Source organism: Perissodus microlepis, chromosome 9 (genome assembly GCF_051167445.1).
Source record: "Perissodus microlepis isolate ML-2025 ecotype Zambia chromosome 9, ASM5116744v1, whole genome shotgun sequence".
NCBI classification, from domain to species: Eukaryota; Metazoa; Chordata; class Actinopteri; order Cichliformes; family Cichlidae; genus Perissodus; species Perissodus microlepis.
The window spans coordinates 6,743,365-6,770,795 of NC_140469.1; the positions used below are offsets into that span (position 1 = coordinate 6,743,365).

General features: G+C 41.3%; 1 protein-coding gene and 1 non-coding gene across 2 annotated transcripts in view; one reads left to right on the forward strand and one right to left on the reverse strand.

Annotated features, from left to right (window-relative positions):
• Positions 1-20,395, reverse strand: part of LOC146379933 (partitioning defective 3 homolog) — a 354,176-nt gene extending 333,781 nt beyond the window's left edge. The window contains exon 1 of the mRNA XM_084938841.1: positions 19,833-20,395. Coding sequence (XP_084794967.1) covers positions 19,833-19,952 — 120 coding nt within the window. The 5' untranslated portion in view covers positions 19,953-20,395. The remainder of the gene's footprint in view (positions 1-19,832) is intronic.
• On the forward strand, positions 12,326-12,397 carry trnaw-cca (transfer RNA tryptophan (anticodon CCA)). Its single transcript has one exon. It is a non-coding gene; the product is annotated as a tRNA-Trp (tRNA).
• Positions 20,396-27,431: the final 7,036 nt, after the last annotated feature.

The following is a 27,431-nucleotide window of genomic DNA, read 5'->3' on the forward strand; positions in this document are numbered from 1 at the left end:
ACTGAGATATTGCTTTTACCTGAGCCTCGTTTCTTTTCATACGGGCAGAACACATTATGTAAAGTCTACAGAGCAGTACATTATTAGGACAGTCATGATGTCTTGAACTGGACATATTTTGAAATCATTTTTCTAAATGAATGAAATCAAGCCAAAGCATCACAGACAAGCGGGGAAATTATCCAGAATTTCAGGATTTTCAAAGATTCAAACTCCAGTAAGTGATGGAAGATTTGTACTTTGCAGTTAGGGGACTCTCACTGACGGGGCACAGGAAGCAGGCAACACAAAGGAAAGGCACTCGAGGCTGAAAAGAGGTAACATCAGTCAGACATAGGAGAGAAAGTGAGAAGGCAGAAAGGAAACAGATCAAGGACAGAGGAAGAGTTCAATAGTTCAGATGGACAGAAAAGCACACGAGAGGTGGAAAAGAGGTTAAGTAGACTGCATGAACCTTGAAATAAAATGGGTTACATATCCGATGTGCAGGGTGTTATGTTGAAACATGGGAGCTTCATGCTTCTGCCGTAGTTTCAGACTGAAAGCTGTGGCTCTTTCATTAATCATGAGTTTTGCCTCTTTGGCTAGGAGCAATGGCTTGGCGTTTTTATGAAAACAAACACACCCATACAGTGTGAAACCCCACTCAAACTTCCCCTGCAGAGAAAATTGCACCAACTAGCTGATGCGATGTTCAATCCAAAGTCAAACTGACAGAGGTAAGAGGTTCTGAAAAATGTGCGGTGATGTGTTTGCAGCGGTAGCTTCAAAGGCGGGATGATCATACTGTGGTGAGGTTAGTGCAAAGAAGCATCTGCAGAGATCAAAGCTGAACACCAGGGTTTTAACATGACTAAGCTCCTCGCTTTTATCCAATGCATTTAAAGGACGATGGACTTGCCTGACTAATACCGAACACTATCAGCACGTCCATTGATGTGATACAATACTTACTGTTTTCACTTTTTAAAGAATAAAAACCACTAAACACTCGTCTGCTACAGTGTTGGCCATTGTGGTGTGATAATGAATGCTTCTATTTCTGTTGTAAACATTAAGCAGTGTTTTTTCATCTTTCATTATTTGCATCCAGACAAAAGCTTACTTAGCACATGCACTTTTGCATCTATGTCACTTTGATGATGCCTACCATACAATCGTCACTGCTTTATACAGAAAGAGATAAGTTTATACAGAACGTATTTACGTTTAAAGAGATATTGTTGTATTTTCCATATATTCAATTTTGTTTTCTTTGTTCTGTTTTTTTAAACCTACTTTAAGATATTTGTAGTGCAGCAAAGTGTAAAATAAGTTTTGAATCACAAGTTTATTTTGTTTTTGAGAACAGTTGTACTCATTCACACCCATACTAGGATATGTATTTAAAGTGTTATAAGCTGTTCCTGTAATGTGCATAACAAAAACATAATAAAATCCATGTTGCCAATACAAACAAAGGCAGAACATTTTAATCACTGTTTTAAAGTCAGAAGACATTTGATGTAAGTGATCTTATTTGGCCTTGAAGAAGAGGTCAGAGGTTCAAAATAACGTGACATCCGGATTATTATTCCCTATATGCTGTCAATAGAAAGTGACAGTGGGAAACACATTTTAAAGAGCTCTGTATAGCATTATTATCTATGGAACCTGAAGGAGAGGTCAGAGGTCAAATGTGACAAACTTTAAATCTTTATACTTTAAATCTATATGTTGACAATACACAGCATCATAGTTTCTAAGGCTTTTTGTCAGTTTTTAACCAATTAACCATTAAGTTGACCTTGAAGACCTTGGTGGACCTAAGACGAATTTTAATTGTTAACATGATCCCACTCGACAACTTCTATCAGAATTCATCTCAACCTTTTGAGCTGTTTGTGTTGACAGACTGTATTACACGCACCCAAACGCTACCAAAAACATAACCTCCTTGGTGGAGGCGATTAAGTTCTAATCCTGACAAATTTGCAACAGAGCCAACATGTCACGAATACCAAATTCGATCCGGTTTCACTTTCTATGTGTGAACATATGACACCAGATGAACGCAGTCCACTTCTGTATTTTGATGTATCAAGGCTAAGAGGAAACAAACATGGCTGCTCAACCGTTTTTCTGTTCACTGTCTTCAAAGCTTGGCAGCGTGAGCAGCATTTAAAGCCAAAGGCTCACGGAGACACTTGGCTCACAGAAACTATCAGCACTCCCCTAGTGCTGTTGTGTAAAACTAGTTATCATGTTGTCAATATTAAGTTAAGTTTCCTGTTTTGTTAGCAATCAGGGTAATTGTACCTCAGCACTAGAATGCAGTCTGAAGGCTGCCCTTCAGATTCACAACATCCAACAAACGTCCAACATCCACAAAACACATTTTTGTGTAGGAGCAAGTATGCATGCATATGTTGTCAGCAAAGGTCCTGGCTTTCTACGCAAAAGCCAATAGCTGTCAACACAAAGAAATGATATAAATCTTTCCTCTGCCCAAACTCTGTGTAACAAAGTGTTTAAAAGAAGAAGAAGAAGAAGAAGTAGTAGAGGGAAATCCCTAACCTTAAAAACATAATGTGCCACCCTTTTTTCTCTACCTTATAATTTTCCCATGTTACCATTCTCCTGGCAACAGACATCTTCCAGACATAAGCGTAACTACATTATGCTTAACTTTTAGGACACGCAACCACAACCAATGAAGCGCCTGTGGAGAGCGAAGCATACGAGGGAGCATGGGAATCAGTACAGTGCAGAAATGGCTCGCTCGCATGGGTTCGATCGTGGTGCCACAGGAGCAGAAGCTGGAAAATAATAAGTACATTATATAAATAATAAATAAGCAGAAAGAAATGAAGCTCTGGACAATACAGAGTGTGTCATGTCTCAACTATCACGCCACTGCTCCTCCTTCCTTTTTACTACCTACTCTGTCTCTCTCGTCTAATTTCTTCAGTCTCCTAATAGACTAAATATGCCCTCTTCAAACCCTGTTCTTGCACCACTTTATTATCATGTCTCAGCACGATCCACCATTATCTGTTTTGCTTTTATCTCTTCAAATGTCTGATGTGTTCTCAACTTAAAATCAGATAATGAGCATGAATTGGAGCGTTAACTGCATCGTGTAATTCATCATGATTACTTGGATGTTGTGCAAGTAGCCACCTCTTCAAAGACAAACTTTTTGACCGTGAACTGCAACAAAAATGAAAGACATGAGAAAGAAATGAGGAGAGAGAAAAAAAACCCAAACAAGAACAAAACAAAAAGCAGAGGCTACAAAAAGGCAAAGCATGGAGAAGGCAGCACACACAAGGAAAGGGAATAGGAAGAGTGTAAAAGGAGGACAAAGGAAAAGAGAAAGGTGGTGGTGGTAAGGAAAGAAGACAAGAGGATGGAAAGGGAGGAGAAGCAGTTGAGAGGGAACAAAGGAGATGCTGAGAGAAAGCACTCCGGGCTTTGCCTTCAAGGTTAAATCTAATGAGCTACGTGTTTATCGATGAAAGACTTGAGGACACAATTACGTTGGGGAATGTAGAAATGTTCACACGCATAGACACAAATGCAGTGCGCCCATCAACTCGAGGTAATCCGAAGACTTGCCGATGCTTGAAACAAGACTGTACCTCAAATTAACCTCAACACATCTCATTCTCTTGGCGTTTCCATGACAACGGGGTGTCATTTAGCTAAAGATGACTCCAAACCAACTCAAAACTTCACACGCGAAGATCACCGATTTTTCCAAATAGGCCATGATTTTTTTTCCTGTAGCTAGTTTCCCTTCATTTTATTCAACTGTCAGTTCATATTTTTCTCGTTCCGTTGTATTGTCTCTGTGATGCCATGTCATAACACAAGCTGACTTCAGTCCAACCGAAAGCAAAAGCGGCACAAGTGTAAGGATGGGCGCCAGCCATACCAGCCAACCAGCCAACTTTGAACCACATCATAGTTGGCACAGTCTGCGATGTGAAAGGTGATGCAAGTGGGGCTGCATCTCTGTCTGTGATTGACTGCAACTCCTTTGCTCCTCCTCCACCCAGTGCTTTCACTGAAGCTGCGCTCATTAATGTCCAGAGTGATGGAGGACACCGCCATCAATCTTGCTTAGGACCACCACAGTTGAAGGCTTGGTGTTAGAGAAGAGCCACTGGTGGGGGTGAAATGGCATTGTTCTGGCCTGACTTTAGAGCACATGTGCATCTCTGATTGGTGGCAGTAAAGGTGAAGAGCGCAGGGCTAAAAAGATAGAACAGTCAGTGCAGATACCATAAACAACACTGTTCCACAAGGTGAGATCCAGGTAGCATCCAATAAAGCAAAGTATTTTTTTATTGATTCCACATCTTCCTTTTTCTCTCTGAGTGATTTCTGATCAGGACTTCAAATTTAAAATCTTAAAATAAGCTAGCAATAGCATAGGACTGATGCAGTATAAAAAAGTCCATCACTGTTATAAACATCAACATATAGACAAAGCTTTTTAGCTCACATAGATTTTTCTTAGTTTTAGCCAAAAAAAAAAACAAAAAACAAAAACTAGACAAGTATCAACCAGAATATGCAGGTTGGAATTTTTCTTGGGAAAACTGCAGATGAGAGATCCTCATTTACAAAACGGTGGGTTGCTGGGAAATCTCTTTGGTTGACAGTGAGAAACTGGCTAAACCAGATCATTCACTTAAACCTCACAACACATACACAACAACACACGTACGCACACTCGACTCTCTCTAGGATGTCATCAACACATGCCGGAGTAAAAACAAACATTAATTTGTAAGAAAGAGTTTCACTGAGGTTACTGCCATAGCCTTACTATAAAACAGCATTCAAATTCAGTAGCACACAAATGTGTTAGAAACACAAACAAGCCAGAGGCCTTGTTCTGTCAGTTATACACCACTTAGCAAACCCTCAGGTGTAACGTGATCTAAGATACCCAACACCTACTGCCAGTCAGCCTCCTCCTGGGGTTGTGTACAGTCGCTGCCTTTAATAGCAACGAGGAGGGAAAACGCCAACGAGATCTCCAGGAAAGAGACGAAAAAAATCAATAAATGGAAACTAAAAGCATACTTGACAGTTTTTGATTGCATATTTAAGTCATGAATGTTGATTAAAGTGAAAAAAATGTTACCACAGCACAACTAGATCACCATTTTAATAGAGACAAATTCAAAACCTTATTGACCTGATAGACGTTTTTAGAATTCAGAAGCAGCACTCCTACAACTCTCTGCAGTAGCCGTCCTCCCACTCGATTTCTCTTAAACTGTAGCGTTTTTGGAGAATGTGAGGATCTGTTTGCAGACAGCAGATGCTATTTGTAGGCCGTCTCCTTCCCTCAGATGATTACTGATCCCTAATCACAGGGTGTGAGTCTGTTGGCCTGTCAGTGGGAACTTAGCATGCTCCTAGCCTGACAACCCGGACAAGCCGAAACTCATCTGTTATCAGTGTACGACAACACAATCAGGATCTTAAGTGTCTTTCCTACTCATTGTTGACATGAGTCAGCGTCCTACAGAAACATCCTTCAGTTATCATAAATAAGCTCAACACTAGATTTTCACTGGGAAAATCGGTCACTGTTCCGTGAGCAATCGAAAGGTCAAGACAAACACATGAAAACAGCAGGACTGACCCTGACTTCACTCTTAAATAGTTCCCATGTCTTTCAGCCGCACTTCCTCAGCCTGTACCGAATGACCCCATTTCATGGTCCAAGACTAATCATCCCACAACATGTTCTGTAACCAGAAAAAATGTCTGAGCAGGAAATTACTCTGCACAGATAAATCCGCAACTTTACATATTCATCAGCAACGTTCTCCGAGCAAAGACCCCATGCCGGCCATCAAAAGCAGACGAGCTGAATTTACAACTCATCTGCAGAAGCACAGTGTCTGAGCTGAAAATGTGCATAACCATAACCAGGCTACTCATGACAGTGCAGCCTTTTGCTTTGGGATGATCTTGTAAACTACACCTTTGTTTCTGTCTGACTATTTACAGTACATGGAGCGTGAAAGTACTACCAGCAATTATAATTTTTTTAATATGATAAAAGGCATCCAGTTAATTGGATTGCATGCAGGAATTTACCTTGGGGATGAAAAAAAAAAACAGAGGTATTCGTTTTTGTAGCCCCTATGGCTTCAATCCTGCCAAAATAGATGAGTATAAAAGTAACAGCCAACAACATCAATCAAACCACTCAAAATCTCTTGTATCTATGATCTGTCAAAGCACGCTGCAGTCTTTGTTTGTGCCAGCAAAACATAGTGCCTATATAAAACTATAATCTGGCTTTCATTTGATGTCTGACAACCAGCAACCAAGTTATTGCTTCTCTCTATCAATTACAACCAACACATCATATTCAACGTGATAAAAAGACTGACTCATCTCTGAATCATTTTTCTCATGAAGAACTTGGTCACCTTGGGGCGCAGCCGCACAATTAAGGGCAAGTTCACCTTCTCCAAAGGCGACGAATATTGAAGGCACAAGGTCACACACTGTATGGCATACAAGGTCGTATGTCCTCTGTGGTATTGTAATAAAACAGCTTATTAGAAGCAGAGGGTCAGCAGAGGATTCACTCAACATTCCTCGTATATATACTTTAGATATTCCAGAATGGGAACACACCAGAGAGAGGCTTCTTTTTGGGACTCTGTTCAGAGTCATAATTTATTTTGAAGTCTTCATCAGAGTTAAGCCACTCTAAACTCCCACCTACTATATTTCCCCAACAGAACCTCTTGAATCCCTGCATAACAGACAAGAGTGAATTCCCAACAAGAGAAGTGCTAATTTTATTATAAGACTTTAAGCACCAGCACACCAACCTGCCAAAACCTTTTTCCGTTGCATTCATTAACTTCACAAAGAGAAAAACCCACTTTAGCAGAGCAGCCAACTTTTCCTATCGCCCATTTCATGAGGCAATTCTTGATTCAAAATAAGTCACTGCAAATGCATGCAATATTTCACAGTCCCGCCAGCATCTAATCCCTTCTAACATCTAGGATTTATTTTTCTCCCGTAGCCCTGAGCATGCCGATTTCATTTCACAGCTCTGCCTGGATGTTTGAGAGGGAATCTTGGTGGGTAGAAGCTTGGAAAAATTGACACAAACAGATAAAAAGCCAGTCGTTTTAATGTATAAGCAGTGACACGTGAGGTATTTCTCCCAGAATTTATATGAGGAGTAGTGCAAAACAAAATTTCACATAGGCATTCACAGGTGAATGATATGTGTTGTGTAATTCCTTATCCTATTACCATCACCATTATATGCAATCGTTTGCAAGTGTTTTGGAATGATCCAGTTTAACGGAAAAAAAAAGATTGTATTTGAATGAAGAAAAGATTATTCACTTATTTGGCAAAAGAAATGGAAGTGTCTGCACCGTTCAACACCAAAAAAAAAAAAAATAACATTGAGCAAACGAATTTAATTCCAGATCACTGGGAAAGAGTTCAAGTTCACATTCTGGTTATGGTTGATCAGTAAAGGTGTAGTTTGAAAGAGCTTTTTAGGTATCACTACAGTAATCAGGTTAGGGGCCGATGATGTCAATAGCATGAAAAGTTAAGCTTTGGATGCTGAATACTGGATGAATGATGAATACTTAAAAGTCCCAAACCACAAATGATGTTGCTTCAGTCATTATGCTAATTTGTAGAATAGTACAACATAAATGTAGCATTAAGACCAAATAATACCACACAGTCACTGCGTTACCAAGGCCCAGCCAGTTAAAATACAAGGATCTACTATTGAATTGTATTATTTCACTCTCAGATCATGCAATAGTACGGTATAGGAGCCCAAACCGTGAGGATTTCTCTTCAGTTTCAGCAACACAGACGGATTCAGTTGTTAAGAATATGTGAGCGTTACCCTGCTAAAAGTTTTAAAACCTATAAACCAGGAAAAGATCCATTATAAGTACCAACTAAAGGTATTTAATGTTTGCATTGAGCCAACACTCAATCATCAAAACTCTGAGTGTTCCCGGTATTGATTAAAGCTTAGCGCAGCTGCTAACGTTACATGACCATGTTTATTTGCGTTATCCACTAAAAGAGAAGACTTTGTGGAGTGCTTGAGGGTTGAAAGACCCAGAGTGCCTTAGTGGGATTAAAAGCCAATGACAGACAAAGCCACATGATAACTTTGATGCTGTATATGAATCACTTTCAAAATCTAACACAGCTCAGTCAAGTCAGTGTAAGCTTTAAAAAAAATTGAAACTATATCAATCAATTAGCAATTAAGTTTTGATTCTGTGTTTTCACACAAAGTGTGTATAAAGGCTGTCATTCTGCCAGCGAGTTTTAAACTCTGCAATCATCCCCAGGGCTTAGTGTTATTAAATACGAACATGTTTACATAGGGAACCCACCTGGTACTCTTCATGATTTGTACATTTTTCAAGATTTTTCTATTGAAAAACTACCACTTTGTATATCCAGAGTAACAAACAGTTAATAAAGAACAAATTATGTTGATGGATTGTTTGCTTGGACCCTGAGATGGATCTTTTTGTGTAGAATTTGTATGTTCGCCATGCGCCTGCATTGGTTCTATAGACAGTAAAAAAACAAGGCCATAGTTTCAAGGTCAGAATATATATGCAGTCAACATGACAGTACCGATTTGTTTTTGGTTTTAGAAGTTGTAAAACCACAACTAACCGAGAAACTAATCCTTGTAGTAGCAAGAGTGAAAGGAAAAAAAGACTTGGTAGCGTCTCTGTTCATATATACTGGTAAGGCAGTATATATGAACAGATATACCGCCTTACCAGTATACGTCGGGTATTGAAGTGAACAGCTAACATGGCTATTAGCTAACTTGGTTAGAAAGGTTCATCCGTGTTTTTAAATGGGAAATTTTGGCTAGTGGGGGAAAAAAGATTGAACAGCCGACTTTTCAAGAGTGTCTCCTTGTATAACCAAAAATGTGGCAAGTATGTATCACTCAGGCTGCCCACTCTATTCTTTATTTCCTTAACTTTCATTTATCGACATTAGCCAATATAAAGAGATTGGCAAACAGCTAATAATTAAAAAAAAATGCTGATAATATTGAAAGACCCCCATGCCTTTGGTCCTTTCCCTCGAGGAAGGGAAAGATTCTACATAATCACCACTTATGTCAAGCAAGAAAACACCTGTCGTTAAAAACTCAGAGACAAACGATATGAAGGCAACTTGAAAAGAGATATTATCAGGTAACCTTTGTGAATGAGGGACGAGCAACATGTTCGTTTGAACAGTTTTTTTGTTCATATGTGTTGAGTTTGCATATTGTCCATGTGCCTGCATTGCTTCTATAGACAGTAAAACACAAGGATGTAGCTTCCAGGTTAGAAAAATAAAGCCGATGTGGGAATGAATTAAGCCTGTGTTTTACCTGAAGGTCTACATGTGGCTGTAGCTGTGATTACATGAAGTCTTCCAGTCCTGTAGAAGTCTACAGGGAAATGGGTTTCTGGACTTGACCTCTATAAAGGCCTTCCTGGTTAGTTTGTGGCCTCAGTAACTTATTTCAGGCCATAATGAATAAATAATTAAGTCTCTTTGGTAAATACTGGTCACACTATATTTCAACATGCAAGATTATCTGTGGAATGCAGATTCACTAACTTAATAACAAGTCAGAAGCCAATGGGCAAGTAGTTTCCAAGTCAGACCAGCCTCATCTGGTTTTGTGAAACCAAGCTAATGATGGTGAAATACTCAATTTTGAAGCTTCAAAGCAGGACTTGGATGACACCACAGTAGCTAGGTCCATGTTTTTTTGTACCACCTGGCTGGTAGCATGGCTTCCTCCTCCAGTCCAAAGACATGCATGTTAGGTTAACTAGTGACTCTAATTTGGCGATCTCCGGTAGACAAAGTTTTGTATCTAGAAAACAGCACTCTACTGAACGTAGGGTTACATACAGCTTGCAGTTTAAAGCAAACTGACTTGACAGTAAGAACAGAAACGTTCTATAAATCGAAGTATTAGTTCATTCCAAAGGTAAATTAGCAAGCAAAAATGTTAATAAAATCCTTAAAATTGCCATGTGTAGTGGGAAATTCATGTTCTTGCTCATCTTCTACAAACAAAATAAACATTGTTTGCTAGCATATTACAATTGCTAGCATGTTATACTACGATAATTCAATGATAAATCAGTATAAGTGCTTTTTAAAATGTGCTTCATCAGAGTATTCTTGTGCAATTTAAATATGAGTCAGGTTTTAAATTTAATAAGGCTTCTAAACTTGAATGACTTTTTTTTTAAGGATTGAGAGTAACGCCAGAAAAAAGTAATAAATCTCTCAATTTCATAGCTCTACACACTACATGTTATATTATAATAAGAATATGGTGTTTTTCAGGTTGTACATTTATAAAAAAAGCAAACTTCTCAAAACATTTATCAGCTGTCACACTTTCAGAGGTTAATTTCTCGACTGTGTGCTCCAACACAGCTCTGTAACTGCAATCATGGCCATAAGTTGTTGACAAAACAGTGGATCACACCCAAGAAGGGCGGGCATGGTCTGCATGTCGAAACACCACAAACTGCATATTTGGCCTTTGCAACAACTTGCTCATAGCTGAATCCAGCTTGAGGCAGGAATTGTCATCTCACGGAGACGTTTGATTAGAAAAACAAGATAGACATTCTTCAGATGGCTACTGTACCCAAAACAAAAGGAAATACCAAAATTCCAAAACTGTGAATGTAATAAATCCACAGATTTATTTTCTGCCCTTAAAAGTACGCTTTGAATGTTTTTATGGATAAGCATGGCTCCCCGCACCAAAGCTGTTAATGAGCTGCTAATTGAGACCACTTGACCCTGTGGTCAGCTTTACGTTCGGTTCATCCCACCAGCCAGGGCAGGGTGAGCCACTCATTCAGTCAAGTAAATCACATCAACAACCAATCACTGCCCTGAACATCTGAAACTAGAGTCGACTGGAAACATTTTAACAGGCTGGTTGCTCCGTTTGTTTCTTCTTTCCTCTAAGCAGACGTCTTTACCCAAACTGACCTCCAAAATCCGTTTTATATTCACATTTTTCAAACTGTTCTATTGTGCCCGTCTACAGAGCTGTTTCCTTGGCTGCTCCCACTGAAGTTTAAGTCAACCAAAGAGATTATTTCTGCCTTCAGAGCAGCTCTGCCTCTAAGAAATGATTGTATAACTATAAGTGGAATCTTTAAAAGCTGCGAGAGCTTGATTTAAGAGCATCTCTTGACTCTGAAGCAGCCTATATGGAAACGTCATGCGTGTGTTTTAGAAGGGGGGAAAAAAGGAACCTCCGTGTCAAGACGTGCAAAGAGTAAACAATGGGAAGCTGTCAAAGCAGCCTTTAAGACTACTCTGTGAAAGCTGAAAGGATTTTTCCATCTGAGCAGGACTGGCAAACATAATATCTGGCCTTTCTGCCTAAAATACATTTAATTCAACAGCTTGTCACCTTGCTCAAGTTTTCCATTTAAAAATAGCCCAAACAGAGGTTAAGCAGTCCATCCTCCGACCAGAACGGCAGCTGAATGATGTGTTAATCTTTTCTGTTATATACCGGGCCCCTGCACGACATCAGAACTGCGTGATGGTGTTTTGACATTTCTGGAAAAGCTTGATTTGATTTTGTTGAACTCTACCAACATTCCTGCATTGACTTGCCTGACAAAACAGAGTAAAAGACAGAATATTTTCACGTACTGAACAAAAAAAAAAAGAAAAGAAAAGAGAAGACAAAGAAATAAAACATAAAGTAAAGGGTAAAGGAAATAAATGAAAGAGGACGTCAGAGGATGGCTTTGCTAAAACCACAAGCTACAGGAGGGTTCTGGTTAACAAAAGACCGCTACTAATTCCACATGTTCTACTGTGTTTCAGCCGTCTGCCACGAAGCTCATTCCTTTGACTCCCCAACATCGCCGTTTAGCTACCAGTTAGATCAGCAGAATTACAACATGAAAGGAGCTTAATGGTAAGCTTTCCCAGAGCAGCCCTATTATCTTCTGGTGACTAATCTGCGATAACAAATGGAAGTGTGTCAGGTGAATATGGAACTAGACGAAGAGAGGAGCGGCAGGACACATAAAAACATGTGATGCAATAGAACGACTGATTAAAGATCGCAAAGATCAAATTATGGCATCTAATCACGCGTAAGCTATTGTCAGGGCATCATTAAGTACTGGATAAAATGCTCCATTTATGGAAGGGCAGAGAGAGGGAGAGAGACCGAGAGAGCAGGATCATGAATGTTGGTTGGTCAGAGTGCATTCAGGACCTCGTGGCGCAACGGTAGCGCGTCTGACTCCAGATCAGAAGGTTGCGTGTTCAAATCACGTCGGGGTCAGAGTTTTAAGATGCGTCCTCTTTAATGTGTGCAAGACCCCTAGTGAGATAAAACAACACCCATGAAAAATGCGAGTTTTTAATCCATTACTTAGAGCAGCTGTTAAACATCACCGACTTACACTATTCTGTCAGTTGACCACATAATCTGTGCCAGGACAGCTAAATATGTTGTAGCACAGGTTCTCTTTGAATAGACACAGAAATATATGAAAACCTCAGAGGTCCAGAACCACCAGATGTCCTCACTGTAGGGGTCGAAGGGTCCAGGGTTTTCTTTTGAGTCATGCAGTGGGATGGTTCTAGTTTCCTGCTTCTAACAGTTCAGGCTAATGTTTAACTGGATTATCTAAACTAGCAGGCTAAGATAACAAACAGTAACTCCCCACCATCATAAGCTAGCAGGGCCGTACCTAACAGTGAGAGCAGACTGGGCTCAAGTTTTAGGCTATTGTGCACACGCCGTCTGCTCTACCGGATGGAACAGTGGCACCGTGCGAGAGTAAGAATTGATTTCATATTGTGTAAGTTGTTGGTTGTTCTTCTATAGCGCTTCTCTACTCTACTTGAGCACTTAAAGGACTTTATACAACATGCCTCATTCACTCACTCAGACAAGCATTTTGTTTTTAACCTAAAAACGTTCTATGTGACAATCATGGGAGCAACCAGGGATCGCACCACCAACCTTCCAGACGACCTGTCCCACCTGCTGACCTACAGCCAAGTATTTAGATCAACATTTAGATGCTTTCTGGGTTTGGGTTCCTTCTTCCGATGTGTTGGGGGGGGGGTTGTAGTCCTATTGTGTTATATTCAACTTCAATTGTTTTTTCTGTGCTTTTAAAGCATTCTTCTGTTTGCTTGCATTTTTTAAAGATGCAGTGCATTTGAACACTCAGGCCACCGTACAAGACAGTGTAAAATAACTCAAGTAACATGTACAAATGTTATATTCAAATCCTACTTAAACAAAAACAGAACATTTTTATTAAAATCAAAGTGCCCAATATGCACAATTTCACAGTCACATACATGATTTCATTAAGCTCACTAACCATCAGTTACCGATCAGTTATTTTTATTGTGCACAGTGTGTCACCTTCATGATGGAGCTGAAGCCAGCTTTTCAATTAACAGAATAAACTGGGTTAATCTTTGTTTTTGTATCACATTATATCTCTGTTTGAGATCTCATATTAATACTTTCACTGTGCAAAAAAGGTATTTATTTAGACAAGCCTCTGCAGGAGTGACACACAAAACAAAAAGAGGAAAGTGTGCGATTTAGCGTGTTTTTCACTGATGTCTGACCCTGTGGGCAAGAGTCTTCTCGTTTTTCTTCTCTTTGCTCTTTTTTCCTTTTCCTTTTGATCATCCATTTTTCTTGCCAGTTTGCATTAATGTTATCAGTAGAGATAAAGATGAATTCATTGGCTGCCTAGCTGAGAGTGGTACATAGGCCCATATGCATCTGTGCTGCTCACACGGCAGCGACCGGTTCAACCCCGATGCCTGGATTCTGACCGCGGTGTCAACTTATTTGTTTTTTCTGGTTAAGCTGACTCCTCGTGGCAGCCCAGAAACAACACTCGGGCCACTGTGCATGTCATTTTCCTCCTGTTGGGCAATTTTATTTTTAGCTCCGGCTACAGGAAGGAAAGCTAGTTGGTGTTTAATATTTTGGCTCCATCACACTGTTGTAAATCTGAACAGAGGTGAGAAAAACTCCCAATAAACCAAAAAGAATTCATGTTGTTTACCTCCAAGGACAATGAATAAACATAGCAAAACATAGCAAAAAAACCTGTAAAACTACAACAGAAGCTGACCTTCACATTGAATGAGCTAACACAGGATATATGAAGCTGGAAAAGAAGTCATCCAATGGCTTGGCGTGGCTTGAAAACATAGCCCACTTTCATTGCTGCGTTACGCCGTTATTGCCAGGAATTCCGCCCGGCTTTGTCTGAAACACATAAGTTAATGGCTTTAAATTCAGCTTCCCAGGTTACAAATGTTTTGCTCTCTGTTGGCTTTGCATGCATGCACTCCACCCCCTTACCATGTGCATAACATATCAGCACCTGTGTGTACACCTGAGAGGCGTTCTCCTCAGCAGGAAAGTCCTAATGTCTGCTTATCTTGACCCTGAACAGAGGCATTGTTTGGGTTAGATAAAACGTCCCGGAGTGTGGTGTCATTGTCCTTGATGCCGTCCACACAAGCAGGGAAACTTGCCAGACAGTCATTGAATCACTAGTCCAATCACATATCCAAAGCTGCATAAATGTGTAGAATATAGTGCTGGTCTTTGCATGGCACAGGGAACGTTTGTGTTGTGCTATGTTGGCTGTGTTACACTGTAAAAAAAATCCTAAAAAAACAGTAATATTCCAGCAGCTGGGGAGCCAAAATAATACCAGAAAATAACTTTCTCATAAAAATACGGTTATTTTCACTAATGACAATAGTTTGTTGCCCTAATTTTACATTGGATTTTGCCTTTTTCAAGTGCTTTTAAACATTAAATTAGGAACATTTTAATGTGATTAAACAATGAAATTACCTATAAACAAGGTCAATGAATGCGGCATGTTGAATAATAATACTTAAATGTACAGAAATTTACAGTTAACAGTTGGTTTAAATAACAATAATGGATTGCATTTATATAGCGTTTTTCGAGACCCTCAAAGCGCTTTACAATTCCACTATTCATTCACTCTCACATTCACACACTGGCGGAGGCAAGCTACAGTTGTAGCCACAGCTGCCCTGGGGCAGACTGACAGAGGCGAGGCTGCCATATTGCACCATCGGCCCCTCTGGCCATCACCAGTAGGTGGTAGGTGAAGTGTCTTGCCCAAGGACACAACGACCGAGACTGTCCGAGCCGAGGCTCGAACCGACAACCTTCTGATTACAAGGCGAACTGCCAACTCATGAGCCACGATCATCCTTCCTGCACTTTCTGGACAACTGGGCAAACCAACATTTGGATTGTGACTGTTTTACTCAAAGACTGGTAGCTAATAGTGGCTGTCAAGACTGAGTATGGAAGCAGGGACAGTCCTCAGTCAGCTGGAAAATGACACTGTGTTGACCAGCTTGAGAGAGAGAAAGAGACAAAAGAGAAACTGGGATCTAAGAAAAGATGAAAAACAAAAAGGAAACTCAAGAAAAGCCAGAAGAGAAAACAAAAAAAAGAGGATGAAAGGTTAGTGAAGGCCACACTTTTTTTAGTGTGCTACTCTGTTCCCTGCTGTGGTAGAATTCAAGCGCTGCCTCCTGACCACAGCTGAACCATAGAACTTCTTGTACTCAGTTACAAGCCATCACATTGCATCCCATCATCCTGGCCAGCCTTCTCCACTCAACTCACAAGATGAAGCCCCCCCAGCAAGTTTCAACTAACTTCCATAATCCTATTCACAGACTGCAGCTTCTCTCTATTACGTAATCACTGAATGAAGTGAGCTAACAGGCACTGACAACCCTTTCAAAGACACTTCCCACTTTCCCGCTGTGGCTTCTTCCTGCACAGCTGCCCCAGCGCAGGGTAATATTAGCCCCTTACCTGAGAGCAGATGAGGATTATAAAGCTATGCAGAACTTTTACTAACAGCAAACAATTCCCAGAAGAGCCAGGTGAATCTGATGTAGCAAACAAGATGTAGCTTTAACATTTTCTTGACAGACTCTGATAAACAAATGTGTCTTCTTACAACTACGATGACTGCTCTCACTGTCAACTATAAAGCCAGGAGCCCCGCGATAGACTGCCGACCTGTCTAGGGCGTGCCCGCCTCTCCCCCTATGACAGCTGCTCACGTAAAAGCCTGTGTAAGCAAAATGTCAAGCAGAATGTGTGACCTTTCACCACCGTTTTCTTCTGGCTGAACTTTCAGAACCTTGTTGAAAACAGATGATTTAACCTTGCCAAATTCTAGTGTTGTTCTCACAAAGCCTGTATTTTAGAGCAGCTCAAAGCATGGGGAGAACAGAGTCAGCACGAGAACCTGAATATTTCTTCCCTATCACGGCATGGGAAGGACTGTTATTTTGCATCCACATGGTAATCAAGACAGTCAGCAGCTCACAACAATTCTCTGAACAATGCAAGATCACTGATTTGAGTGCAAGTATGAGTTCCAAGGTTTCTACAGTAGATTCATACACAGTGTTATTATATGATGATATTATCTTATGCTGCAGATATAACGTATATTAAAGCTAAAAGCATAATATGAAAATCTGCAATGTTGTTTTGCCTGTAAGAACATTCCTACTTCTTCTTCTTCATCTTCTTCTTTGGTATATTTAAACAATTTGGCTATGCTGCAACATGCCTCAAGTCTGCATTTGCGTAATTTGGGGAAAAATAAAGAGTCATTATGAGCTTACGAGGCTCTACAACACATTTAGGGCAGGCATTACAGACAAGTAGGATTAAATAATTCAGTTCTTCAAAGATTTAGAGCCACAACCTATGGATCCAGTAGTCATTTATTTAAATGTACGATGCTGCAGCAGATACGGGTGAAACCAGAGTACAAGAGGAAGCATTGAGCGCCGAACCTCTCCGTCACATCCATGCAGGGTTTTGTGTTCCAGTGGATAGGCCGCAAAATAAAACCCTCATATTGCTCCTGCTTAGCTGACTAAAATTTTGGTGAATACACCAATATTACTAGTACTAAAAATAACAGCTTGAAAAGAGAAAAGCGGAAGGAGAAGCCCAAAATACCATTTAGCATGAACCCTTCAAGGCTGCGCATAATGTAGACCAGATTGACTCTAAAGTTAATGGTGCTTGAGTGGGAGTCTGCTCTTTCAGGTCCCACTGAGCTTGTGACAAAGCCTTCAAGAGTCTCTGGAGAAGATCAGGTATGCCAGTACAGCATGTGATGTTGTCTGACTGTCTGCCTGACTGAGCTTGGCGACTTTAATACAGCTAATGGCGAACCTCGAACACATAAATGTAAGAGCAAAGATGAAAAGAGCACAGCATTACCAGGGCAAGTTACGCACTGCTTGCAAAAAAAGCCATTAGAATTGAAAATGGTTCACATATAAAAGAGTTAAATAAGGACATTACGGTCAGGCAGAAGGTAAGTGGAGTCAGAGCAACTTTAAAATATAGGCTCATCGGATGGCAGCTGCCATAACTGACTGATCCACTGTGAACAACACGATTAAATTGCAAAAAGTGCATAATTGTTTCCAAGGGTGAGAACCAAATGAATAAGTCACAACAGTGAAAGTGACCTGTGGTTGAGATTCTACTCTGCTGCAGACACAGACAGCTGTGGACGCGAAGTCATTCATGTTAGAGTTCTTTCAAGTCCGCCTGAAGGGCACATGCATAACTGGTGCATTGTAGAGCCTCCATGACGAGACTGTGCCGTAAACCAATAAATCTGCAGCCAAGCAGAGCCTCACGCTCGCCATCTGATGGCATCTGATCAATCAGAACCAAGTGGACCCCAGCGTAAGAGTGGAATATGAATCTATAGCACACCATTAAGAAATCACACCAGAATGCCAAAACTTTTGGATCTTCTTTGAGTATGTGAAAGCATGGAAGAGTTTATGACAGTGAAAGCCTCAAACTGTTACTAGGCGTCATTTATTAGGCAATCAAGATTTTCTTTATAGGCCCAAGTGTTGCTGGGTTTTTGACCTTTTCAGGCTTCCTCCTCTCCTCCATGTGTCCTGGAAGTAGGTGAAGTTGTCTGAGGAACCTCTACCCTGCTTTAGATCCTTTTTATGAGCCATCAGATTAAACACCTGCCATACTTTCCTGGATCACTTTGTCGATATGTTTCCGTGAGAGCAGGCATTTGGTGTCTGAAACATCAGGTTCTCGGCTCTCCCTGTTAAAGCTCAATCAAATTATCAAAAAGCTCAATCTGTCAAAAATGTATTTTATGCATAATAAACTAAGGTTTTATGACTCGGATAAAAATGACATTATAATGTCTGCATGCCAAGAAACCTTAAGGGTAGCTACTAAAAACAAACAAGCCAAACAAACTTATGGTTCAAGGGTTGGGCATTCATGCATTGCTTTCAGCTGCTCTATGTGTCATTATGCCTTCCTGTAGTCCAAAGGTCTTCTGGCGCATGGCACAGTAGTTTTTGTTGAGCCGAAGCCAAGTGATCTCCACAGGGAATGCACACTTCTACGTTTACAGCACAGCTGCATGGATCAATGGAGCAGTCGCCTCCATTCTGCTGAACCATGGAAAACCATCAAGCACTGGTAAACAGAGGAGTGAACGCATGTGTGTGTGGGTATGTACGTGCGATTGCTGATGTGTGTCTAAGAAGGAAGTGATCTTCATGTGAGTAAATGTTGACCCATATCATCCACGTTTGCAAACAGCGAGAAGAATCTGCTGCTAAATTCTAGCAGCGAGGCTGAAAGTGTTTTATCTGTCACCGAGAAGGTGATCGGAGAGGCTGTAAACGAAGCACTGTGTGTCTGGGATTGTGCTGATTGTTCTATCCAAGCCACCACTGTAAGTCTGGCTAAATCTTGGCTGTAATGTCTTCTCTCCAAGAACAGAAAACAGGAACACTGGAAGAAGGGGAAAAAAACAGCATGGTTTTGCCAAGGTATTCCATCCTGCTCCAGTGTTAACGTGACTCCAATTGTAATAGCACCCACTGGCAAAGAGGAGAAAGTGCTGTCACTGCTAGCCATGGCAACAGTACCAAACTCTAATTCATTCATTAGTCATTTAATGGGCTTTAAAGCTCGGCCCACAAAAACCCACAAAAGGGAAAAGCAATCAGTGTGCTCATTCCTGTTTGGCACAGGGGCTTCACACGGCCATGTGTTCCATCATTCAACACATGAAGGCTTTTCTTTAAACATGTAGTTGGACGAGCTCTCATAAAGCCAACAAGCTCTGCTCTTTATGTTGTATTATGAAGACACTATAGTAGATTAAGGATGATCTTATATTGTCTAGACTCTTACATTACAGTGAAGCAGCCTAATTGTGATATAAGAGTGTGTGTGTGTGTGTGTGTTCTTAGACCAGGCTGCACACATGCATTTGACAGTTACCCTCCTTCACTGCGAGCTGATCCGGTTTGAACTTTGTGCACTTTTGCACACTTTTCCGCCTCTACTGCACAAACCTGAACACTTTCAGTGTCCCAACTTTTTGGTGGAGACTAAAAAGCAGATACACACAAGTGACACACCTTTGATAACAATGAAAAGCCCCCCCCCCCTCGTTTGCGCACCCCTGGACTCCCATACCCCATGCGTCGGGGGCCCCTTGGGTTCTCCGCTGTCTCTTTCCCTCTTTCACGAAAAAAGCGCCATGTTGAGGCTTCAGTGTGGACTCGGCACGCTGCTCCGCGGAGCGTTTACAGAAATCACCCCGGGGCTGAGGTGTGTGTTGCCGGGGACTCACCTTTGCGATCGCCTTTTTGTACCTCATGGCCGCTTGTTCGATAAGACTCTGGACTTTTACATTCCCATCTCCACACGGAACGACCACCCGGGTCCTCCCGAAGCACACCGTCACTTTCATTTCTTTCCCTTTTTTTCCTCCGCCGCGTTAATTCCAAAGAGGAAAAAGCCGCGTCAAAGCGACAATAACCATCCCCGGCGCTGCGTGGAAGCAGAAAACACCGAAACCCCCAGCCTGTCGACCCAAGCGGATTCGTCTTTGTGCCCTGCGTCCTCGAAGGAGAAGAGAGAAGCCCAGCATAAGATCCAGCGGCAGGGCTGGGTGGCGTCCTCCCTGTGCGGTGTTGACTCACTTACAGAAAGTTCCCAGCAGAAAAAGGCTCCCCAGCGAGAGCGCACAACTGGACAGCTGACAACCGACACTGCGTGTGCGCCCACATGTCAGAGCAGGCACGAAGAATGTTCCCAGCGCGGGCTGATCCATCTCAGTTCACTTTACATTTCCCTGCGTTTTTATCATATAATACATAAATTTGAAGAACTAAATAAAAACTTGCGCTGGCAGGTGGTTATCAGCAGAGAGTGGTGAGGACTGTTAGGGTAATGGAACATTTTATCCAACAAAACCCGCATTTTTTCTGACCTGTTATCACAGTGGCGAGTAATCAGTATAACTAAAATATAACTTAAAGGGGTAACCCCCCCCCCCTCCCCCCATGTGATTAGTAGTTATAATGCTGTGGTCTTTGAAACGATGGGGGGGCAGGGCTGGATTAAGTCACTAGAGGGTAACAGGGTAAAAAATGACCTGTGGGCTCCATACAAACTCTGAAGGGGGGCGGCGGGGGTCTGGAGGCCTTGGGTAGTTTTCCAGGCAAGTTTGTGTTGTTTAAGGCATGAGCCAAGGTTTATTTTGGATTCACTTTTCATGCTAGAAATATTTAAGTACAGATGTTCTGACTATCCTACAGGCCATTCCTGTGGGTAATATCGAACTGAGATCCACGAGTGTGGGAATCACCTCAAGCCAATGGCCTCCTGTGGGCTCAAGCTTGGAGGGCAGGCATATTGGAGTAAGCAGTGCTCGTGCATCACCGCGTTTTGATCTGATGAATGTGGTGATGGATGCTGAATTTTATTTTTAATAAATAATGCAAAATGAAAGGCAGAATGTTATCAGACAGAGTTGCATAGAACAAAGTCTCATTTGTATTTGACTATGCTGATTGCAAAGAATATATTAATGTAATAAATTATTGACCTGCAGTGCAGGATGAGAAAAATCAGCCCAAGGCTGGATAGAAAGTATGACCCAATTCACTGATAATAGCTGCAACCTTTCTGCAGAGATCCTCTCTATTCCTGCAGCTCCTACTCTTTCTGGTCCAATGTGGTCCAAATGAGTGCACAAGATGAACACGGCTGCACGAAATGCATCTGCCCCCCACCTCCTTTGTCCTAACACTGTATGATTCTGTGATTGGTGCAAGATCTAAAGTAAACTTCAGGGTTTGAAACCTGCTTTGATATGTTACTATAATAGTGTTTGTCCTTTGATGTCTCACCACACATGTGTAACCCCACTGATGCATCCAGAACAGCTTCCAGTGAAGTTCATACACACTGCAAAACAGATGCAAAAAAAACTTAAAACGAACATACTTTGACAAGCTGGGCTCTGCCATGCGCTTCCGTTTTAACAAATGCTACAAATACTCCATCTAGTGGTGTAGAGTGGTGTAGGAAAAAAAATTCAAGTACATAAAACTGGGACCAGTTTGATGAAGCAAACTGAGTTCTTTATTCAATTGTGCATTGATAAGACTCAGATGTGTGAGTTCAGTGGTGCTAGCAAGCTAGCAACAAAAAATTGCAAAGTAATTGTGCCTGCAGCCCCACATTGTTGTTGTTTAATCAATACGGCTTAATATCAACTGCATTTCTTTACATATGAAAGAAGATCAAGTTGTGCCCATAAAATCCACTGTGACTGTCTGCATGAGAGATTGCTGCAGGAAACATCAGTGAGCATGTCAGTTCTTCCCCCCATTAATCAAGCTCATTTGCTTACCTCAACTGCCATAGTAAGATAAGTTCAGAGGCTGGTTTGCAGTTTGTCCACTGCACATCAGGAATGCAGGAGGAAGGGGGGCAGGACACTCAGGAAAACCCAGCGCTGTCCCTGGGTTTCATATTCCTTGCTGATAATCATCACACCGAAGCAGCTGTTCCCAGCTGGCTAACTGAAAACATGATTATATACAACAATTCAGAAAGAAATGTAACACAAGCATATGTATGGAGGGTAGCAGGGTTCATAAATATGTTTCTAGCACTAAAAATATTGTGATTAACATGATTCATGCTGCTGCTTCAATGCTCTGTGGTGCAGCAAACGTTTGGAAGACAGTGAAGTCTAGTCATACTCAAAACTTACAGTCTGATGAATCCTGAGTCCATTTATCCCAAACGCACAAACCACCACCACCACACACTTCCATTGGTTGCTGAACCAAGGATAATCCACATTCTTCACTCACACATTTTCAGACTTGCCTTCTACAAAGGGGGCATCGTAAATAAAAGCAGGCACAAGGCGTGCTCTGACATGGTCACAGGAGCGGAGGTCACACCTGGGTCCTGACATATTCGCTCACCACCACAAGATGACATCAAACAGGCTCGGAATTTACTACATCCTTCCTCCACACTCACCAAAACATTCTAATATGACATGTATTCTCTATTAATAACATCGCTGTTATTGCTAAACTTGTAGAGTGGAGTAAAAGCTCAGAGGGGGAAATCATTCATCCCTGGATCTCACATGAACATTCATTTTAAATGTTCGATGTGAGAACAGAGAAGGCCCAAGAGCAGTGAAGAGAGGGATCATGGCAATTGAGTTTCCATGTTTAAGGCAGATATCAGAGAAAGCACAGTGAAACAGGGCCTCGAAGACATGATGAAAGTATCAGCATGTCAGTAAACAATCGTGGTGGTAAGTAGCGAAGTACAAATAACTGTACATAGGTTGAATTTTCAGGTATCAGAACTTTTATTTCTTTTTTGGCAACTTTTTACTTTTACACCCTACAGTTTAACACAAACACCTGTACTTTCTACAGTGGCTTGCAAAAGTATTCGGCCCCCTTGAACTTTCCCACATTTTGTAACATTACAGCCACAAACATGAATCAATTTTATTGGAATTCCACGTGAAAGACCAACACAAAGTGGAACGAAAATCATACATGATTCCAAACATTTTTTACAAATAAATAACTGCAAAGTGGGGTGTGCGTAATTATTCAGCCCCCTTTGGTCTGACTGCAGTCAGTTGCCCATAGACATTGCCTGATGAGTGCTAATGACTAAATAGAGTGCACCTGTGTGTTATCTAATGTCAATACAAATACAGCTGCTCTGTGACAGCCTCAGAGGTTGTCTAAGAGAATATTGGGAGCAAAGACACCATGAAGTCCAAAGAACACACCAGACAGGTCAGGGATAAAGTTATTGAGAAATTTAAAGCAGGCTTAGGCTGCAAAAAGATTTCCCAAGCCTTGAACATCCCACGGAGCACTGTTCAAGCGATCATTCAGAAATGGAAGGAGTATGGCACAACTGTAAACCTACCAAGACAAGGCCGTCCACCTAAACTCACAGGCTGAACAATGAGGGCGCTGATCAGAAATGCAGCCAAGAGGCCCATGGTAACTCTGGACGAGCTGCAGAGATCTACAGCTCAGGTGGGGGAATCTGTCCATAGGACAACTATTAGTCGTGCACTGCACAAAGTTGGCCTTTATGGAAGAGTGGCAAGAAGAAAGCCCTTGTTAACAGAAAACCATAAGAAGTCCTGTTTGCAGTTTGCCACAAGCCATGTGGGGGACACAGCAAACATGTGGAAGAAGGTGCTCTGGTCAGATGAGACCAAAATGGAACTTTTTGGCCAAAATGCAAAACGCTATGTGTGGCGGAAAACTAACACTGCACATCACTCTGAACACACCATCCCCACTGTCAAATATGGTGGTGGCAGCATCATGCTCTGGGGGGGCTTCTCTTCAGCAGGGACAGGGAAGCTGGTCAGAGTTGATGGGAAGATGGATGGAGCCAAATACAGAGCAATCTTGGAAGAAAACCTCTTGGAGTCTGCAAAAGACTTGAGACTGGGGCGGAGGTTCACCTTCCAGCAGGACAACGACCCTAAACATAAAGCCAGGGCAACAATGGAATGGTTTAAAACAAAAAAAATATCCATGTGTTAGAATGGCCCAGTCAAAGTCCAGATCTAAATCCAATCGAGAATCTGTGGCAAGATCTGAAAACTGCTGTTCACAAACGCTGTCCATCTAATCTGAGCTGGAGCTGTTTTGCAAAGAAGAATGGGCAAAGATTTCAGTCTCTAGATGGGCAAAGATTTCAGTCTCTAGATGTGCAAAGCTGGTAGAGACAGACCCTAAAAGACTGGCAGCTGAAATTGCGGCAAAAGGTGGTTCTACAAAGTATTGACTCAGGGGGCTGAATAATTACGCACACTCCACTTTGCAGTTATTTATTTGTAAAAAAATGTTTGGAATCATGTATGATTTTCGTTCCACTTCTCACGTGTACACCACTTTGTGTTGGTCTTTCACGCGGAATTCCAATAAAAGTGATTCATGTTTGTGGCTGTAACGTGACAAAATGTGGGAACGTTCAAGGGGGCCGAATACTTTTGCAAGCCACTGTACTCCTTACATTTTCAAAACCGGCTCCTTACTTAAGGTTTAAAGCAAGGGATCTTTTTTTATTTCCCAGAAAATAGGAGCCTAAATGAAGGAAACCATGATACATAAAAGACTGTGGACAAGCACATCAAGTTCACCAGGGAGGATATGAAAAGTGGCAGGTTAGCCTTCATAGACGGTGAGATTTCCATCAGCATTTAAAAGTCGTTGTGTATCGTAAACCATCGCATACGGATCTGTATTTAAGGTCTGACTCTCATCATCCACTGGAGCACAAACGGGGTGTCGTCAGGGCGCTACAACACAGAGTGAACACCATCCCCACAGGTACAGTGGCCAGGGAAGCAGAGGAACATCATATCAAGAAGAAGGCCCTGAGTAAATGTGGTTATCCCAGCTGGACATTTGTCAAAGCTGGTTTGACAACGTACTCATGGCCATTGATCAGTGGTTGTTGATAAATGGTCATGACAATGCATATTAATGATCAAGAAACCGAACTCACAGCCCATTTTCATCAGTGGTGCTAGTTTCAGTCATTATGCAAATTTACTGTTTATAAGTTAGGGGAAAGCCTGGACGATTGAGCATGCATCAGTCCTATTGGTGTAACTATCAGCAGGGCTTATCAAACTCAAAGGGCACACAGAGGCAAGACATATAGTAAATAACGCAATGTTCAAGGTTTAAAGTGGGCCAGAATTATCCAGAATGGCATTTTTGTTGCAGATATCCGTAAGTTGCAGTATTTCACCATCTAGCTACTGCTGCAGAAGAGGAGTGAGTATAACAGGAGTTAAGTTTTTTAAGTGGCAGGTAATTTTAAATGAAACATTTCTATCAGCTTAACAAACATCAGCAACCAGTGGCAGTCTGTTGCACAGTGTGTCTGCTAGCTAAAGGTCCAGCTGCTGTTTTGGAAAGAAGTTCACTCAGAGATGAAGAAAAAGTAAAAGACGTACGAAAGACAGGACAGGAGAAGAAAAAGAGAGGTTATATTTAAAGGTAAGGATGCTCAGTGACATCAACTGGAAAGCTAAACTTACATGTAAATTATGTGATGGGAAGTTTTTCATATTGTGAAACATTCTTCAAAACAAACTAAGGTGTATACTCGGGGTTGCTGAAAGGTTGCATGAAAATCCTTTGCAGTTGTGCAGGATAAACAGGTTAGTTTGCTGTACTGTGGTGACTTTACTGTAAAACACTATGTTAGACTGGTGCATAGCAGCTGTGGTAATTGTGGTCAGAGTTGGGATATATAAAATATTGTAGAGATGAATTTAAATTTAAGCTGATAATGCTTGTAGTCATTCATTCAATTCCACCTTTGTACTAACTGTATACAGTCTAGTACAAAGGGAACATAAACAGTATACTGTCAGTGTAGCGGATCGAAATCAATGAAGTTAGCTTGTGAATGATCCACTTACATCTTGTTGAATTCAGTTGTGTAAACCCATAAACAGCAGTAAACCTCAGAGTAGCAGCACAGGTCAGCTGATCGCAGCCTGTACACAAAGAAAATCTGCTGTGATTCTTTTTCTCACGCTGAGCCACTACAACAGATCTTAGGGTTCCCCTGCCTGCCAAATCCCACTTTAACCCCTGACTGTAATATTTTTCTGCTTAGGTGTGGGTGTGTATTTATGTATTTTTACCCAAGTATCTGTACTTCTACTTAAGTAAAGAATGTCTGTACTTAAAGTGCAGTGTAAAGCCTGAAGAACAGTGTTGTTCAAATCCCCTCAGGAACTTTTGGGTTATATGGGCATCTACTCAATGAAGCTATGCAGTTAAATTTTCCTCTATACAGTTTTAAAGTTATTAGACATTGGCCTTTTGCCTCACTTGCATGTTGATGCAACTCTAATTTAAAAAAAAAAACTGCTGTTTTGATATTTAAATCGCACTCAGTGTTGTCTAACATCACCTAATACAAGTCCTGTTAATGTTCAGAGTGTGTTGCATGCCGAGGCATGTGTTATTTCTCCAGTAGTGGGGCTAATTACACTTTCCTTTAGTTCATTAGTAGCTCAGGGCTACACTGAAACCCCATCTATGACTAATGCAGCAAAACATTTAAACAAATTAACCTCAGACTAACCATGCACGGCCCTCTTGTCCTTTGTCCTTTGCATGTTTTTTTTCTTACAAAATTTGCCTATCAGATTCACAGTGAAATGCATTCTTTAACCTGCAGCTCTGCGTGTTTCTGAAAGCTGAAATAGCCCCATCTGCAGGCTCTTAGAAATATTACATCTTTTCCCGTCAAGCCTTGTTTGGATTAAGCCTCGAGCCTTTAATTGCTGTGTTTGTGGGGCGGGCCTACGAACACTGAGAATAGTGTTAGCGTGGCCTTAGCAGTGTGATTTCATGGATTAGGATTACTGTAAATGCTGCCTTTCGCTGTGTTACACTTGCGGATTTTTTATTTTTGTTTTTGCGATTTTCCAGAGCCTGTCAGAGCATATTGTAACTTGATCTCTGAAATCAAATGTGTTTATTTGCACATGTTGCGCTGATCATTCAAAAGGGCCTAGTTTCTCGCTGGAACATTTAAACAAGACCTACAAGTCAAACAAAAAGATGGAGGTAGCGAGGGGAAATGTTTTTTTTCTTTGTTTTGTAGGTAAAACACACCATTTTTTCTTCAAAGATTTAGCGCTCTCTCATGAATAACAGTGTTAAGAGAGACAATGCTTAGGCACCGAAGGACCTGCTCTGAGATAAACACAGTTTATGATGACAAAGTTAACGTCTGGGGCTGGGTGACTTGTCATATTCATTAAATCTGAATAAGTCCCTCATAAGAACTGTTTTGACCCAGTTCTTCATCTTTTTTAAGTGCAGGGTGTTGTGCC